The sequence below is a fragment of the Corvus kubaryi genome, unplaced genomic scaffold, assembly GCF_017639235.1.
Source record: "Corvus kubaryi isolate FWS band 111438036 unplaced genomic scaffold, C.kubaryi_AGA036_p1.0 37209, whole genome shotgun sequence".
NCBI lineage: Eukaryota > Metazoa > Chordata > Aves > Passeriformes > Corvidae > Corvus > Corvus kubaryi.
In genome coordinates this window covers 631,418-647,243 of record NW_024581060.1, presented here as the reverse complement: position 1 = coordinate 647,243, position 15,826 = coordinate 631,418, and the positions used below count along the sequence as shown (strand labels likewise).

The window sequence follows — 15,826 nt, the reverse complement described above, 5'->3', positions numbered from 1 at the left end:
GCACCAGCTCAGGATTGCCAGTACATGGCACCAGCTCAGGATTGCCAGTACATGGCACCAGCTCAGGATTGCCAGTACTGCACCAGCTCAGGACTGACAGTACTGCTCAGGATTGACAGTACTGCACCAGCTCAGGACTGACAGTACTGCACCAGCTCAGGCACAAAGCTTCAGCACTAAGAGCAGCCAAATGGAGTCTACTGAAGGCTGACAGCCCCTCCAGGCACAGCACAGAACAGGCACCACAGACAGCTCAGCAAGCCCTGGTGGGTCTGTAACAAACCCCCATCCTTCCATCCCGCATCATCTGGGCAATTAAAGCCTGTTCCCTTGGAATCACAGAATCATTAATGCTGGAAAACACCTCTAACATCATCGATTCCAGCTGTTCCTACAGCACTGCCAAGCCCACCACTGACCCATGTCCCCAAGCACTGTATCTCCAATTTTTTGAACGCTTCCAGGGATGGGGACTCCACCAGGCCTGATCAGCCTTTCAGTGAAGAAATTTTCCTGATATACAACCTGACCCTCTCCTGGCACAAGCTAAAGCTGTTCCCTCTCCTCCTGTCCCTGTTCCCTGGGAGCAGAGCCCGACCCCCCCGGCTGCCCCCTCCTGTCAGGGACTTGTGCAGAGCCACAAGGTCCCCCCTGAGCCTCCGTGGCTCCAGGCTGAGCCCCTTTCCCAGCTCCCTCAGCCGCTCCTGGGGCTCCAGCCCCTTCCCAGCTCCATTCCCTTCTCTGGACACGCTCCAGCCCCCTTGTGAGGGGCCCAAAACTGATCCCAGGATTTGAGGTGCAGCCCCATCAGTGCCCAGTACAGGGGATTAACGCTCTCCTGGGAAGACTCACCCAGCCAATCCCAGACCCACACAACAGACACTCATGCTCCCCGCTCCCCTCTGCCCGGACCCAGGTGCCCCACACTGATTCACTCCTGCACCCCCTGTACTCAGCACAACCACCTCTGGGCTCAGTACCTGCTGCCCAGGGGCTGCTATTCTGTCACAAAAATTGGCTGAATTCTGACAAAAATCTCCTTATTGGGCAGGATCCACCAAAAGCTGGATCCTATCCTACTCAGGACACTTTCTCCAAGGGCCTCTGCTTGACAGAGTAACAGCATACTCATATTCCCAACATGCACATTTGAGAGGAAAATCTTCTGTGCTACTCTAAATGTATCTTTTAAATTTGCTGTTGAGTCTCCAATATCCTTAAGTATTGCCCTTGCCAAACCAGAGGCCTATCCCAGGCACAGAACTCTGGGGTCCCCAGTGGATCATAGACCTTGACCTTTCTTGTTGTCACCCTCTTACCTGCTTGAAACAATGGGCAGGAGCTGGGATGGCACATGTCTCTTTCAGGTATTTCTCCCAGGTGAAGTGACCTGAGAAGTAAAAACAAAAGGATTCAAATAGGAACTGGATGAGCAAAATTCTCAGCAAAAGAGCTGGCCAGACTCCTGAGCCGGCAGTTCTGCACTTCTCACAGAGGAGGTGCTCACAGGCAACATGTTTTCATCAAGAACCTCTGATGTTTGTGAGCACAGAAGATTTACAACTGCAACTGACAGGCAGAACAAAGCACAGTGCTGCCTTCGGCATCCTCCTGCCTCCATGCTGCCGAGAAGGGGCTGCACAGAGTCAGGATAACAACCTACAACTTAATGGGAAACATCCAGCACAGATGGGAATCTGCGGAGTCTTCCAGACAACTGTCCCTTAAAAACCATTCATTAAACACATCACTCAGTCTGGGGATTACGAACAGTCACTGTGGGCTATGAGCAGCCCAGCTTGGGGGCTGGAACAAGATTCTCTCTAAGGTCATTTCCAACCCAAGCCATTCTGTGATCCCATGATTCTAAATCATGGATTTAGAACAGGAACCTGCTTTGTGGTGACTGTACAGTCCCCCTGGTCCAGCACACACAGAGCCCACCCCATGGGCCAGGGATCAGCCCAACCCCAGCAATCAGTGGACAGGTCAGCAATTAACTTCCTGAAGTGCCATGGAGTCCATAGGATGGGCAGGATGGGAGGAGGGATCCTCCAAACAGGAATTTACTGAGCTCAACACCTCACATCCGACACCAAGCCTCCTTCCACTGAGTGCTGCTGCCACGGGAAGCACATTTCATCCTTGCCTGCACCTTCCTCATGGACAGCAGGAAGGGTAAAAACAATATGCCACCCAGGGAAACCTGTTATTAAATGAGGAATTAAAAGCTCCTGTGATCCGAGCAAATCATGACTTTTGCCATTTAAACTGAGCAGCTGGGAGAGGAACCTTCCAGCATGACATTCGCTTGCATTCATCCAAACAGCTCCCGGGAGACCACTGTTTTCAAGGCATTTCAAGAGCATTGGTGGCAGCACAATTAAAGTCAGCCACTGCTTCCCCGAGTCAAGGCAAGTTCTTAATCAGTCTATTTTCAAAATAAAAGCTACAATAAGAGCCATTTTAGCTACTGCAGCACACACCACACCTCTGAAAATTGAGGCAGTAAGGTCAGCACACATTGCTTCAGTGCTGCCTCGTGCACAGAGGAGCCTTCATAATCTACAAGCTTCAAATAAATACAAGGAATGCTGCTTTCTCACCAGCTCCCATGCAGATGACTAGTACACTGTCAAAAATAGGGAAAATGAACAGAAAAAATACAGTTCCACTGCCACACTGGCTGGATATTGCTGTTTACAGAGTGACAGCACTCTCCATGTCCCAGAGCACTCAGCTCCATCCACTGGCACATATTTTCCTTTCAGCCACAGTCTCACACTGGGTGAATGAAGAAATTCAGTGAGTTACTGCAATGATGCTCTCACAAAACCAAAATCCTTTTGCTTTAATTGAAGATACGATTTTATACTTGGTTCTGTCAATGAAACTCTTTGTATGAATAACGTGGAGTAAACACCCAGGTACGGCAAGCTGGGCACTCCTGGCCTGGAAATGCCTTATGCATCCCACCCCTTAACTCTGGTTGCTAATCTGGGCTCATCTCAGACTGGGGTAGCCCTTCAGAGGCCATTATCCCTGGAGCACAGAGGATGCCCAGGTGACAGTACCAGGTGAGCAGTACCAGTCTCAGCCCCAGGCCCTGAGCCAGCAGCTTGAACAGGATCAGCTGTGCTTGGCAATTTTATTTAAAAAACCCCAACCCTCCCCTCAGATGGTTTCAATCCATCGCTATTAAAAGTTGTCATGGTTTTAATCTTTCCACTTTTCACTCCCTCCACACCAAGCCAGGCTGTTCTGCTGCCTGCAGCAGCTCACCCCCACAGCCGAGATCCACGCTGCACAACCCCAGCAGGAGCAGGGAATTTCTGAGACAGCTGCAGGCATCTAAAAATAGTGTTTGGACATGGAACTTATTTGAGATTAATTCTAGAGCCTGCTGGGATTCAACCACTGTATGAAGACACACACAGCACTAAAACTGCAGCTTCTCTAGGACCTGAGAGAACAGCATGAAGCTGGGCCAGGGCAGGCTCAGGCTGGAGAGCAGGGAAAGGTTCTTCCCCCAGAGGCTGCTGGGCACTGCCCAGGCTCCCCAGGGAATGGGCACGGCCCCGAGGCTGCCAGAGCTCCAGGAGCGTTTGGGCAGCGCTGCCAGGGATGCCCAGGGTGGGATTTTGGGGTGTCTGGGCAGGGCCTGGGGCTGGAATCCGTGATCCCTGTGGGTCCCTTCAGCTCAGGATGTTCTGTGATTCTCTGATTCCTATGACTAACTGTTCTGGTGATTTATTTTGCAAAGAAAAGCAGGAGCAGTGGAAAGACTTCTAAGAAAAGAGAGCTGATACAGCAGTGTTCAGCCTTCCCTCCCTCCCTCTCTGTTCACTACCAGCCACCCCCTTACACACAGATGGCAGGGCAAGCACAGGTAAAACCTGGACTTCTTTTTCAGGATTACTCTGAAACCAAGGTAAAAACTGCAGACTGCAGCTGGAAGCTGCCACCACACCCTTAGCATGAGAGGAAATCCCACACAGAATGGAAGGAATGGGTTTAAATTAATTCAGTAATAGTATCTAGCTCATGATGCAATATTTTTCAAGCAGGAATTTCAAAGTACGCTTAAACTTTACCAAATACAATCAGCCTCAACCTAAGAACTGCAGACAGAATCAGAAAAAAAAGGCACAACACAAAAGCTGAGGTTGTTCTTTTTACAACAGAGGGATAGCTGCCAATGAATAGAGAAAAGCAGGATACATTGGGGCTTTTTTAATGGGGGAGCAGAGCACAAGCCCCGAGCTCTGTGCTTGAGAAAGAGCCAGGACACCAAAGTGCCGGGTGCTGCTCATGCCATTCTACAGGCACTGGGCATGGAGGGTGTAAGGCCAGAGGGAAAAACTGAGAGTATCTTACCTGGCTTTCTTCTAAGCACTGACCAATGGCCTTGTATTTTATATTTTCTCAGTATTCTTATCCATATTAATAAATTGGATGCCTTACCCTAGAGTGACAGGACATTTTAGGGTGCAAGATGCTTGTTTCTTATCTGGCCTGGGCAGGTAACCCTGTTTCCAGAGTGTTGGTCAAAAAACACTGATGGCTTTTCTCCACTTGTCAGTGCATCACTTTGCTTCGTGAAAAAACTTCAGCCAGTCCTGAGCTGTCCCTTTTACTGGTGAGGGAGCAGGAGCTGACTGTAGGGAATGAAACCCTCTCTTGCCCCATAAAGCAATACCACTGCTGCTGGTTTCCAGAACAATATGCAAATTGTCCTACCAGCCCTAAAATCAGCTGGTCTCTGCCTGCTCTTTCATGTTCCCTCCCTTGCCTTGCAGAGGACACCACCGGAAGGATCTCCATTGGAGAGGACTGCGTTCCTCCAGGTAACATAAACAGAACCAAACAATAAAATAGTTTGGGTTGGAAGGGGCCATAAAGCTCATCCAGTGCCACCTTCTGCCATGGGCAGGGACACCTCCCACTATCCCAGGGTGCTCCAAGCTGCATCCAGCCTGGCCTTGGACACTGCCAGGGATCCAGGGGCAGCCACAGCTTCTCTGGGCACCCTGTGCCAGGGCCTCCCCACCCTCCCAGGGAAGAATATTTTCCCACTATCCCATCCAGCCCTGCCCTCTGGCAGTGGGAAGATCCTGGCTCTTCAGGCCCTTGTCCCAAGTCCCCCTCCAGCTCTCTCCAGCACACTGGATCTTCTTCACAGGAAGAAATGAGAGAAAGACACTTTAATGAGAAACACCCTATTTTTGCAACTACATCTGTGAGCCAAACAAAAGCCAAGGATTGGGAACCCGTGTGACTCCCTGTGACTTGGCTGTGGAAATGCCACTGGGGTGACTGTCTGTCACTTGTGCTTGCCTTGGGAAAGCTGCTTGTCGTGTGCTCACGCCAAAGGCAGATATTACTTCCAGGCAAAGAGTCAGATTTGGGCTCTGATGTCTTAACCTTCAAAAATATTTACTCCAAACAAAACACTCCACACACCCAAGGGGTCAAACTGCAGTAGTTGTGAACAATGCAGCTCTGCACCCTCATGTTTTGATTCTCTTCATGTTGCATTTAACATTGATCCTTTGCCCAGAATTTAAATGAAGATGGAGTTTCTGTTTATATCTTTAACTGAAGTCTGGTTTGGGCTCCATTAGCATTTTGGCTCCCTAGGGGTCATCAATCCAACTGAAACAATACATGCGCGTTTCAGGTCACATCTGTGAAGGAGAACGTGCCCTACCCAGATCAAGGCTTCCCCACTAAAGTCTGCAGTCCATATGTGTGGCTGCTAAGGAGCACCAAGGCAGCACATGAAAGCAGCACAGTCCGAGCCAGCTCGGTATGAAAATGAGCAGAGCATCGTCTGGGCTCGCAGATCCAAGGTGACACTGGCTGTCCCTGATGTCTGAGCATGGCCTCCTGAGGGGTCAGCCCTCCCATGGGCATGGCACAGCTCCTGCCTGTCCCACCCTTCCCAGTCCCAGGCACTTTGCTCAGCCATCAATCCAGCTGTATGCGCTCCATCGGTAACAGCTGCAGTCGGTAACGTGAGCCCCACTGCTCCCTGTCCTGCTCAGTAAAAGGTGACAATGTGTGAGTCAAAACTAACAACTCTGAAACACCAGGGTGCTGTCTGGTCTGTCCTGCTCTCCTCAGAGGTGTCCCAATGCAGCTTTGACCAGAAATCCTTCCAGCCTGGATTACAGAGTGCTCCGTGCCAGAAAGACGCTGCAGTTTCACCCCCTCACTGTGTAGAATCACAGAACGGTTTGAGTTGGAAAGGACCTTAAAGCCCATCCAGTCCCACCCCCTGCCATGGGCAGGGACACCTTCCACCATCCCAAGTTGTTCCAAACCTGGTCCAACCCGGTCTTGGACACTTCCAGGGATCCAGGGGCAGCCACAGCTGCTCTGGGCAGCCTGTGCCAGGGCCTGCCCACCCTCACAGGGAAGAATTTCTTCTCCATATTCCATCTAACCCTGCCCTCTGACAGTGTGATGCCATTCCCCTTGTCCTGTCACTTCAGGCCCTTGTCCGAAGTCCCCCTTCAGCTCTCCTGGAGTCCCTTGAGGCACTGGAAGCAGCTCTATGGTCTCCTCAGACCTTTCTCTTCTCCAGGCCCAAACTCTACAAGGATGTGCCCAAGCTTTGGGCAGTGATGAGCTGCTCAGTTTCTTGCAGGTGATGGCCAATCCTGATGCTGCACCATGCACTTGTCAAAAAAAAAATCTTAGGAAATCAAAAAAGGGAGAAGTGGGGGAAAAAAAGCAGGGAGGAAGAAGGGAGCTCTCTTACCTTGGTACTGGGAGGGAGACTCTGACGGGCGGCTGTACTTGTGCTTTTTACCATCTTTCCAGTCTATGGCTGAGACAAGAAACAGAGCGCTTGTGTCAGGGAAAGGAGCCAGACAATGCACCCTTCAACACTGTCTGCTTTACAGGCACTCAGAGGAGAGGAGTGACCTCCCTATCATGACCCCATAACACGGATGATTTGCCTCTATCTCTGGGGCGTGCTCCCTTCCTCCCCACAGCTCATGCACGTACCTGACAGGAGGTATCTACATTTGCACCTCAATCCCTGCTTAGTGTCCACCAGCCACTGTTTTCCCTCAGTGACAAGCAATAACAAAGAACAGCAAACTGCTAGAGCTCCATCATTTCAGCTATGAGAAAAAGGGCTTGAGAGGAACAAACGTAACTGCCACTAAATTGGCTCATGTGAATCTTTGGTGCAGAATGGCTCCTTGTGTATCAACTCCAGGTTATTCCACACAAACAGCCTCAACCCTTTGTGGTGACTGGGAAAGGACTTCTCTGAAAATCTGCACAAGTGCTCTGTCCATGCACAACACCAGGTTTCCATGGGTCCCTTGCAGCTCGGAAGAGTGCACAGCAAAGCAGCACCAGCTCTGCAAAGCAGCTCACCTGAGCTGTCTTTGCCCATGACAGCTTTGGGTCCCAGAGCTCAAAAAAAAATTAAGTTCTCAAGACAGCTCTGGAAAGTGACAGAGCAAGAAGTGGGGAATGCTCATCCCTGCCTCCAGCAGCCTCCAGCCCAAAGGAGGGATGGAAGATTGCTGTGCCACAGCAGAGCTCACCCTGAGCCAGCTCCTTGACCTGCTGGGCACCCTGGGAGTGCTGCTGCACTCCAGCTCCTTTATTTTACAGAGCATTTTTAGGGCTGTTGTAGACAACAGCTTGGTAGTGCCCTACAAAATGTGCCTTGCCCCCACAAAAAGCAATTCCTTGTGAAAGGAAAAGTTTTGAAATCTCCTGACAAGTAGCTGGAAGAGGCAGGCTAAGAGCTGCTTCTAAAGTGGCCTGGGGTGTTTTAACATGTCTGGAATTGCTTTTGGACAATTATTTTTGCAATCTTCTCTTCTTGACATGTTCTTTTCAGCACAATGGACAGGATGGTATGTAGGTTTTATTGCTCTGGAGAGTGACAGAGCAAGAAGTGGGGGATGCCCACCCTGCCTCCAACAGCCTCCAGTCCAACAGAGGGATGCCAGATCAGCATCCCTTAGATGAACACGAGGGACATATGGAGTGTGACCACGGTGTCACTAGACATGGACCAGACAAAGAGCCTCCTTGGAGAGACATAAAGGAATGAAAAGGATTGAAGGACACCCTTCCTAATAAATGCATTACCATGAAGCACAGTATTGTGCCATCTCCCTAAGAAAGCAAGAATAAAGGACATAAAGTATTTAAGTCAGAAGCAAAAGAGCCCCGTGGGTGGGTAAGGCTCCCCTCGGTGCTGCAGGACAGCTCTAACAGCATCCATGCACTCAAAGGAGCCTCTCGCCATACTCTGCAGGTGAAGGTACATTTTGTTCTTAACCTGTAACATGCAAAAATCCTCATTAAGGAGGATACAAAACCAGCAGAGAGAAAGAAACAAGAATTTCTGCAGACAAATAAAGAAAGAGTGAAAGTTCAATGCATTATTAAAAAAGCAGGTAAGTAGGACAGAAACCCACATGTGCACAGTGCAGATGTTGCCTCTGCAACCCATGGCACGGCATTCCGAGCACAGGTCACAGAGGCAGGCTGGCTGGAGGCTCCAGGAGCACAGAGAACAAGCTGTGAGTGAGGCTGAATCCAGCCAGCCCGGGCCTCAGCCACGCTGCTGACTAATCAACCGGCCTCCTTTATTGCCAAGCCCTCCAGCTGCCTCGCAGCAGGGTCTCCCCATTCCCTGCTTTCCTTCATTTATTTTCACTTCATTAAAGGACAAGCAGAACACTGCTTGTGCATAGGAAGCAGATATCCATAGGAAGAGGATAATGCTGCTGTAAGATGAACCACGACAGAAGCAAAGGAGACATTTAAAAAAAATAAAAGGAGGAGAGAAATCGAGCATAGAAATCTCCTGCAATAAACTTTGGGAGTGTGGAGCAGATGTGAACAAAGAGCTGCAGAGGATGCTCCATCCTCTCGCTTCTCCCTTCCCCCCTCCTCCGGAGCGCATGTGATGAGATCACTCCAGTCCAACGCACATGCATGGCACAGCACCAAAGGAAATCAATATTTTTGTCAAGCACAAGAAGCCAGAGCAGCTCAGCTGCAGGCAGCCTGCTCGACTTCACCCTTTTGGCTGGGGATGCAGGACCCAGGAAGCACGTGCTGTGTGAGGGGCCGAGGGACTCGGTGGCAGTGGTAACCTCCTGACAGATTTCCTCTCCACAAGGTAGGCTGGTCTCTGCTTTCATGCCTCATTAGAGGGGGGAGGCCTGTGCCAGCACAGCCAGTTTGCCCCATGCTGGGAGCTCTGCCAGATGGTGCCGTGGGTTCTGCAGGGCACCCTCGCTGCTGACACTGCGCCCCACGAGCTGCAGGGATGCCCCAAAAAGGGACTCTCCTCTTCCCGTCACAGGGGTGGATTGATGAACTGCTCTGTGCACGCTGATGGAGAAACACACAACTCTGTTTTGGCCTTCCAACCACACCCCCTCAGCTCCCACCCCACTGTCAGTCCCCTGAGGCACTTGGCCCTCCAGGCCACGCCAGCTCACTGCAGGGCCCTTGGCTGTGCCAAGCATCACTGCTCACCTTTCTGAGGGCCTGGTTTCCGCATTCTACCACCTGCTGCTGTCCTTATCCTGGGACTGGGTTGCTCTTACAGAACTGAAGATGTCTAGGACAAAAGAAATAACGATGAGAAAATTCCCCATTCTGGAGCACACAGTCATCTGCACCATTAACTCATCACACAGTGGGGGGAAACACATGTTCCATCACCCGGGGTTGCACAGAACACAGAACACACACAGCTCATTTCACCCCCTGAAACTACAAGACTTTCTCCAATTTGTGGACAACGTCAAATTCATGGCAGCAGGAGCAGCATAAATAAGCACAAGGAGCACATGCCTGTCTCCCTGCTAACCCTACAGTGGGTCTGGAGCGTGTGTGGAAGGAGGGGCTGCTCCCACTCACTAACAAAGGGAGGCAGAGCTGGAATTTATGAAAGAAAACACATGGAAACATAACATTAACTCTGGCAAAGCAGCACAGCAATCCCCAGCTTGCCACTTACAATTCAAATTGCTCACAGCAGTTCTGGGGAATAAGGATGAGAAATTGGACAATGACCCAGGAAATACTTTTGCTGTTATTACTGCCATGAGTGTCCAAGTTAAGCTGCATTTTTTTTTTCCTGGTTGGAGGAAAACTGGCTGGACTGCTCCCAACAAGCAAAGGCATTTGCATTCTTGTTATAAAGAAATATTCCTGAAAAATCAGAGCTCTTGGGAGATGTATGCTGGACATGCATAGGGACCCAGCGCTCCAGGACAACCACTCTCACACGGCAGGGCCTGCTGCACCCACCAAGCCTTGCCAAGCCCTGCCAGAAAACATCCAAATGAATGGCTGAGCCACAAACAGGCCCTTGGGAAAGCCAGGAATAGCATGTTTTGACACTCCACTAACTAATGAAAGATTAATTGTATCAATATAATTCCATTTTGTTCACAGTGGGGTAGTCAGGAGGAGGATGGAAGAGGAAGCTGTCTCAGGATGCAGCACTGAGTCGCTGCTTTAAAGGGTTATTTACAGATCCAACTTGGCAAGAAGTTGGGGTTTTAAAAACCAGGCTTTTTCTAAATGTGAGAGAAATAGAGTTTAATTTTCTATAAAAGCTCTACAAACTACAGCCCTTTTACATGCAACACTGAGCAATACTCTGAGAAGAAAAATACTGAAGGAGTATTAAATACTAAAGGAAAAGAAATTCCTGGTTGTTTTTTTAATCCTAATCAAAAGGTGCACAGTAGTCACTTATTGCCTCTCTCCTAAATAGCGTGTGTGTCTGTACACACTTGTGAAAGGAGTAAAGTTGGTTTCCCTTTCAATAGCAGAAGGTAACCTACACGTGAAAGGTTATTTACAACTTTTAAAGCTTCTTTTCATAATTTTCTTCTGTCATTTTTATTAAAGTCTAGCAGTCCTGGCAGGAAAAGTGCCCTAGACATTAAAACCCAGGCTGAAAGGCGTTTATATATAACCAGACAAGCATTCGCCATCTCTGGCTCTGCCCCTCTGCTGTGAGTGGGACTTTCTCAAGTACCCCCACACATAAATCTCATGTGTTTGGCACAGGAGTTCCTGTGCCCCTCTGAGGGCTTCTGAAAAGCTGCTTGAGCCTCAGCACCTCAGTCCTGCTGGCAGGGATGTGTGACTGCTTCCCTGCAGAAGTACTGGGAGAAAAAAAATTACGACAGTGTTTGAGCTGCTCAGACAGGGTTTGTGGACGGTTGTGGCCCAGGACAAGGGTGCACTTCTGCACCCTCCATCCTCACAGTGGCAATAACCCTAATGTGGCTCGGGGGACCTTCTCACCCTCTACAACTCCCTGACAGGAGGGTGCGGACAGGTGGGGATCAGTCTCTTCTTTGAGGTAACAAGGACAGTTCAAGAGGAAATGGCCTCAAGATGTGCCAGGGGAAGTTCAGGTTGGACATTAGGAAGAATCTCTTCATGGAGAGCATTGTCAGCATGGGCTGCCCAAGGAGGTGGTGGTGTATTGAAGAAATGGCTGGATGTGGCACTGGTGCTCTGTAGTGGACACGGTGCTTGTTTGGTCTTGATGATCTTGGAGGTCTTTTCCAACCTTAATGATTCTATAATTCTGTGATACTGATAAAGCACAGAGCTCACTGCTGGTATTCCTCAGCCAACACTGCAGCAGGCTCTCAGCAAGATCTCATGTCATGGAAAAGAACCAGATGTTGTAAATGTCCTATTTAAATTAATAAATGAATGGTGACTCTTCCTCAAAGGAGGAAGACTTAAGCGGCATGGGGAGTCCCACTTTGCTGAGAGCCACATGAGTGCCAGCTCAAGGCCATTGCACTCCAAAACACGCTTCCAAGAAACTGCCCAAATGCAACAGCCCCTGCTGGACTCCTGCCAGCCTTCACGAGCCTCCACCACAGCTCTGCACCACCCAGATCTCCCGTACGTCTCACACCACAGGACAGCAACACGTGGGTAAATCCCGCAAAATCATAAGAAAAGAAAAAAAGCAAAACAATTAGTGTGCTCAGAATCATGTAATGCCTAGAGAAGAGGCAGAACCAAACCCCATGATGCACGGCTTCAGCCTGCCTGCTGCAGGGGCAGCTGGACCTACACAGCCCGATGGGAGCCACCAGCCTCACTGCACCCCAGGAACCAGTTCCTGCCCTGGGATGCAGGGATGCCCTTCTTCAGCCATGGAGACAGACACTGTGTACCCCAGCCCTCCTGAAACTGGTACAATCACAATTGGGAGGGACCCACAAGGATCACCAAATCCAACTCCAGGCCCTTCACAGACACCCCAACAATCCCACCTGGGGGGTGCCTGACAGCATTATCCAAACGGAGTTCTGGCAGGCTTGGGACCGTGCCCATTCCCTGGGGGAAGAACCTTTCCCTGATGTCCAGCCTGACCCTCTCCTGACACAGCTCCAGCCATTCCCTTGGGTCCTGTCCCTGGTCACAGAGAACAGAAATAGGAGCTGCCCCTCTGCTGCCCCGGGCTTTACTAACACAGGGCTTGGGAATTGATGAATTCCACTGACTGTAATTTACAGTTGCCCAGAGGAGCTATAAAATCTCCACCCTTGGAGATACTCCAAACATCACCAGCTCCCTCCCCTGCCAGCCTGATCTAACCTTGTAGCTGAGTCTGACTTCAGAGCCCATCTCTGTCTGCGTGTGGCACTGGACCAGACAACCTCCAAAAGCTCCTTCCAACCTGAAACACCCAGGGACTTTATCTCACTGACAACGGATTGGATGGCAAGGGGAATCACTCTATAGGTTTTGACAAGGCTGAAATGCCTTGTAAGGAGACTTCAGTGCAGAGAGAAGAAAGCCAACAGCAGAACAGACAAGCTCACAGGCACTGCAGGACACGAGCACTGCAGTACCAATGGATGTGGCCTTTACTCCATTCAGGGACTGAAGATTGAAAAAATGTGAAAGTAATAAATAGCTACAGTCCGGAATCCAAGGGGGAAAAATGGGCTATCCACAGACACAGATCTTCCAGAATCACCCCAGACACAAACATGCCCCTGCTGAGGACCTGTTGGCTGATCCATGGCACAAAGGACATAATCTTACTGTTGCATCACATACAGCCTTTGGGATTTCCACAGCCCAGCACCTGCTGCAATGTTCCATCTCCAGAGCCTGACACTTGCACGGAGCTGCACATCACAGTTAAAACTCCCCTTGTTTTCAAAAGCTGTGTTTCTCCTGCTTGTGGAGATCAAGATAATCTCCCAAGCATGAACTACAGCATTATGGAGTGTTGGTTTCCAGAATTTATAACCTGAAAGGGCAGATCAATGTGCAAATTCATTTCAGCAGGATCCTACCTTAAAAATGTAAAAAGACCAACTGATTTGCTGCCTTTAGTAGCAGATGAAGTGCCTCTCCTAGAGTTTCAAACAACTTTCACTCACCGAGATATCAAAAGTGCCAAGGGCTCCACTGAACTGTCATGGGCTCTAGTTCCCCATCACTCCTACAAGACAGCAGAGTCAGTACAAACACTGCGGCATAGCAAAACCTGAAAGCAGAGAGACAAAATGAAAAAGTTTGCATTTAATTGCAGAAAGCCTATGTTACCAGCTGCATTATTCATGTTCATATTTAATTCATTTAAAACATCCAAATTTAAATTTAAAGACAGCTGTAACAAACGTTCCCACTTGCACTTGCAAAGCAGCACAGAACTTGACACAATTTAAGTTCAGCTTGCAGTGAGTACACGGGACTGCGGCTGTTAAACACCTTTGATATGAGTAAGATCACATCAACTGAGCTGATAGAAACTAGTTCAGCTTTTGTAAAATGAAACTATCACACAAAGGAGGATTGAAAAGACTAGACCTGATTAGTAATGAAAAGGAGAGAGACCACAGGAGAGGCATATAAAATAATGAGTAGCATGAAGAGAGAGAACTGGGGACTCCAAATTATCCCTTCCCAGTGCAGCAGAACAAACCTACAAAACTAAAAACCTGCCAAGTATATACCAGGGAGAAGGAAATGTTCATTGGAAACTAACAGACATGCAACTTCCTTATGGAGGAAGTTGTCAAGGGAAGTAAACAAGTAACCTTAGAAATGAGAAAGGCATTGAAAAGCAAACCAGCATTTGTATGGGTATCAAAGTATGAGACCCATGGGCCATCGGTACCCAGGCCTCAAGCAAGAGCTGAATGAAGGTTGGGTGCCCAGCCAGACCATGCCCAGCACATCACTGCCTCAGCTGCTGTGCTGTGGCAAGGAGAAGCTGAGCCCTTGCCCTCCTGCCAGGCTGCTGACACCGGCTCACGGCCAGGGGCAGGACACCGGCTCAGGACAGGGTTTGTTCACACCCTGGCAAGCCCTGTGCTGGGTAACACTGTGATTTACACCTCCGATGCATTTTCCTTTTTCTCAGGCAGCAGAGAGGCAGCTGGAAGAGCATCCCAGGGCATCCCCAGCTCCGAGCGCTGCTCTCTCCAGCACCGCACAGCCCACAGCACAAACACTGCAGAAATGCATCTTAATCTAATTAAGTTCTCCCCCCACTGCTCTTGCCAACAGGCTCTTCCAAAAGCTCATCCCTAAGGGCAGACGGATTCAATTTACCTGAGCCAGATTGGAAGGGAACTGCAGGGTTAGAGGGGAGCCTGCTCTGCAATATTCTTCCACCAAATGTGGCAACTGCAATATCAGTAAAACAAAAAAGAGAAAATGTGGATGGAAGATGCTGTCCCATCTTTCCAGACCTCATGAGATGCATGTAATCCCTTGATCTCCAGAGCCTCCGCTCCTTCAGAGCGCATAATTATGAAAAGAGTTAGAGCTGACGCTCTTAATGTCTCTTCTAGGCACTTCTTTATTCCACTCAGGGCACCAGTCACATCTGAATTATTTCCTGGGGTTGTTTGAACTTCCTATTATACAAGGATGATTATGGTGAACCTTGGGATGGAATCCAAGTCGGATCTCAGCACTACCATGTTTGATTGAAAGGGAATGTGAAGGTTTGTTGACAGCATGCCAGGCTTCAAACCTTGCTGGACAATGCCGTTGCCAGCAGGCCAGAGGATTTCAGAGAGAAGAGGAAGAAAACCACCAACAGCGAAGCTGAAAAATGGTTTTATTAGGTTGGATACATACTCCACAGATTAGGATTGGGGGGAAAAAAAGGAAACTCCGCATATTGACAGAGGACTGCGAGAACGTCGCTTCTTGGAAATCCCATGGGGCTGCCACAAGAGAATCCTGACAGTTTCTCACGATGCAAAGTGCCTGCAGTCTTTGATTTGTTCCCCACAAAAGCATGGGTCTGGAGCACCATGACCACTGCAGCCACTAAAAATCCCTTCCATGTAACCCCTGCTTCAGTTGAGGTTTTCTTCACAGTTATCTTTCCATCAAACACTATCAATGTTTCCAGCAGTAAAGAGCTGTCCCTTACAAATTCCCTCAGGAAATGTGAGGGCAGCACTCTAAGCTCCTTCCTATTGTGGGTGATGGTGGTGCTGCCATTCCATCCTCTCTGCTGGCGTGTTTCAGCTCCATTCTGGAAGCCCCTATGTGACCATGGGAGCATCCAGTGGCATCTCAACGCTATCAGAAAACCTTACATGCTGAGCACATTATGTGAATTACAGAATATCCTGAGTTGGGAGGGATCCATAAGGATCATCGAGTCCAGCTCCTGGCCCTGCAGACACCCCAACAATCTCACCCTGTCCCTGAGAGCATTTTCCAAATGTTCCTGGAGTTCCGGCAGCCTTGGAGCTGTGACCATTCCCTGGAAGCCTGTTCAGTGCCCAACCATCCTCTAGGG

The 15,826-nt window shown here is 49.4% G+C and overlaps 1 protein-coding gene across 6 annotated transcripts in view; it reads right to left on the bottom strand.

Annotated features, from left to right (window-relative positions):
* SCMH1 (Scm polycomb group protein homolog 1) overlaps positions 1-15,826 on the bottom strand; it is a 64,504-nt gene that overhangs the window by 40,691 nt on the left and 7,987 nt on the right. For all 6 annotated transcript variants that reach the window (XM_042022487.1, XM_042022491.1, XM_042022493.1 and 3 more), the window contains 4 exons: positions 13,440-13,546; positions 9,532-9,616; positions 6,767-6,835; positions 1,320-1,390 (listed from right to left, as the gene is read on the bottom strand). In XM_042022487.1, coding sequence (XP_041878421.1) covers positions 1,320-1,390; positions 6,767-6,835; positions 9,532-9,556 — 165 coding nt within the window. In that variant the 5' untranslated portion in view covers positions 9,557-9,616; positions 13,440-13,546. Of the gene's footprint in view, positions 1-1,319; positions 1,391-6,766; positions 6,836-9,531; positions 9,617-13,439; positions 13,547-15,826 lie in introns of those variants that run through there.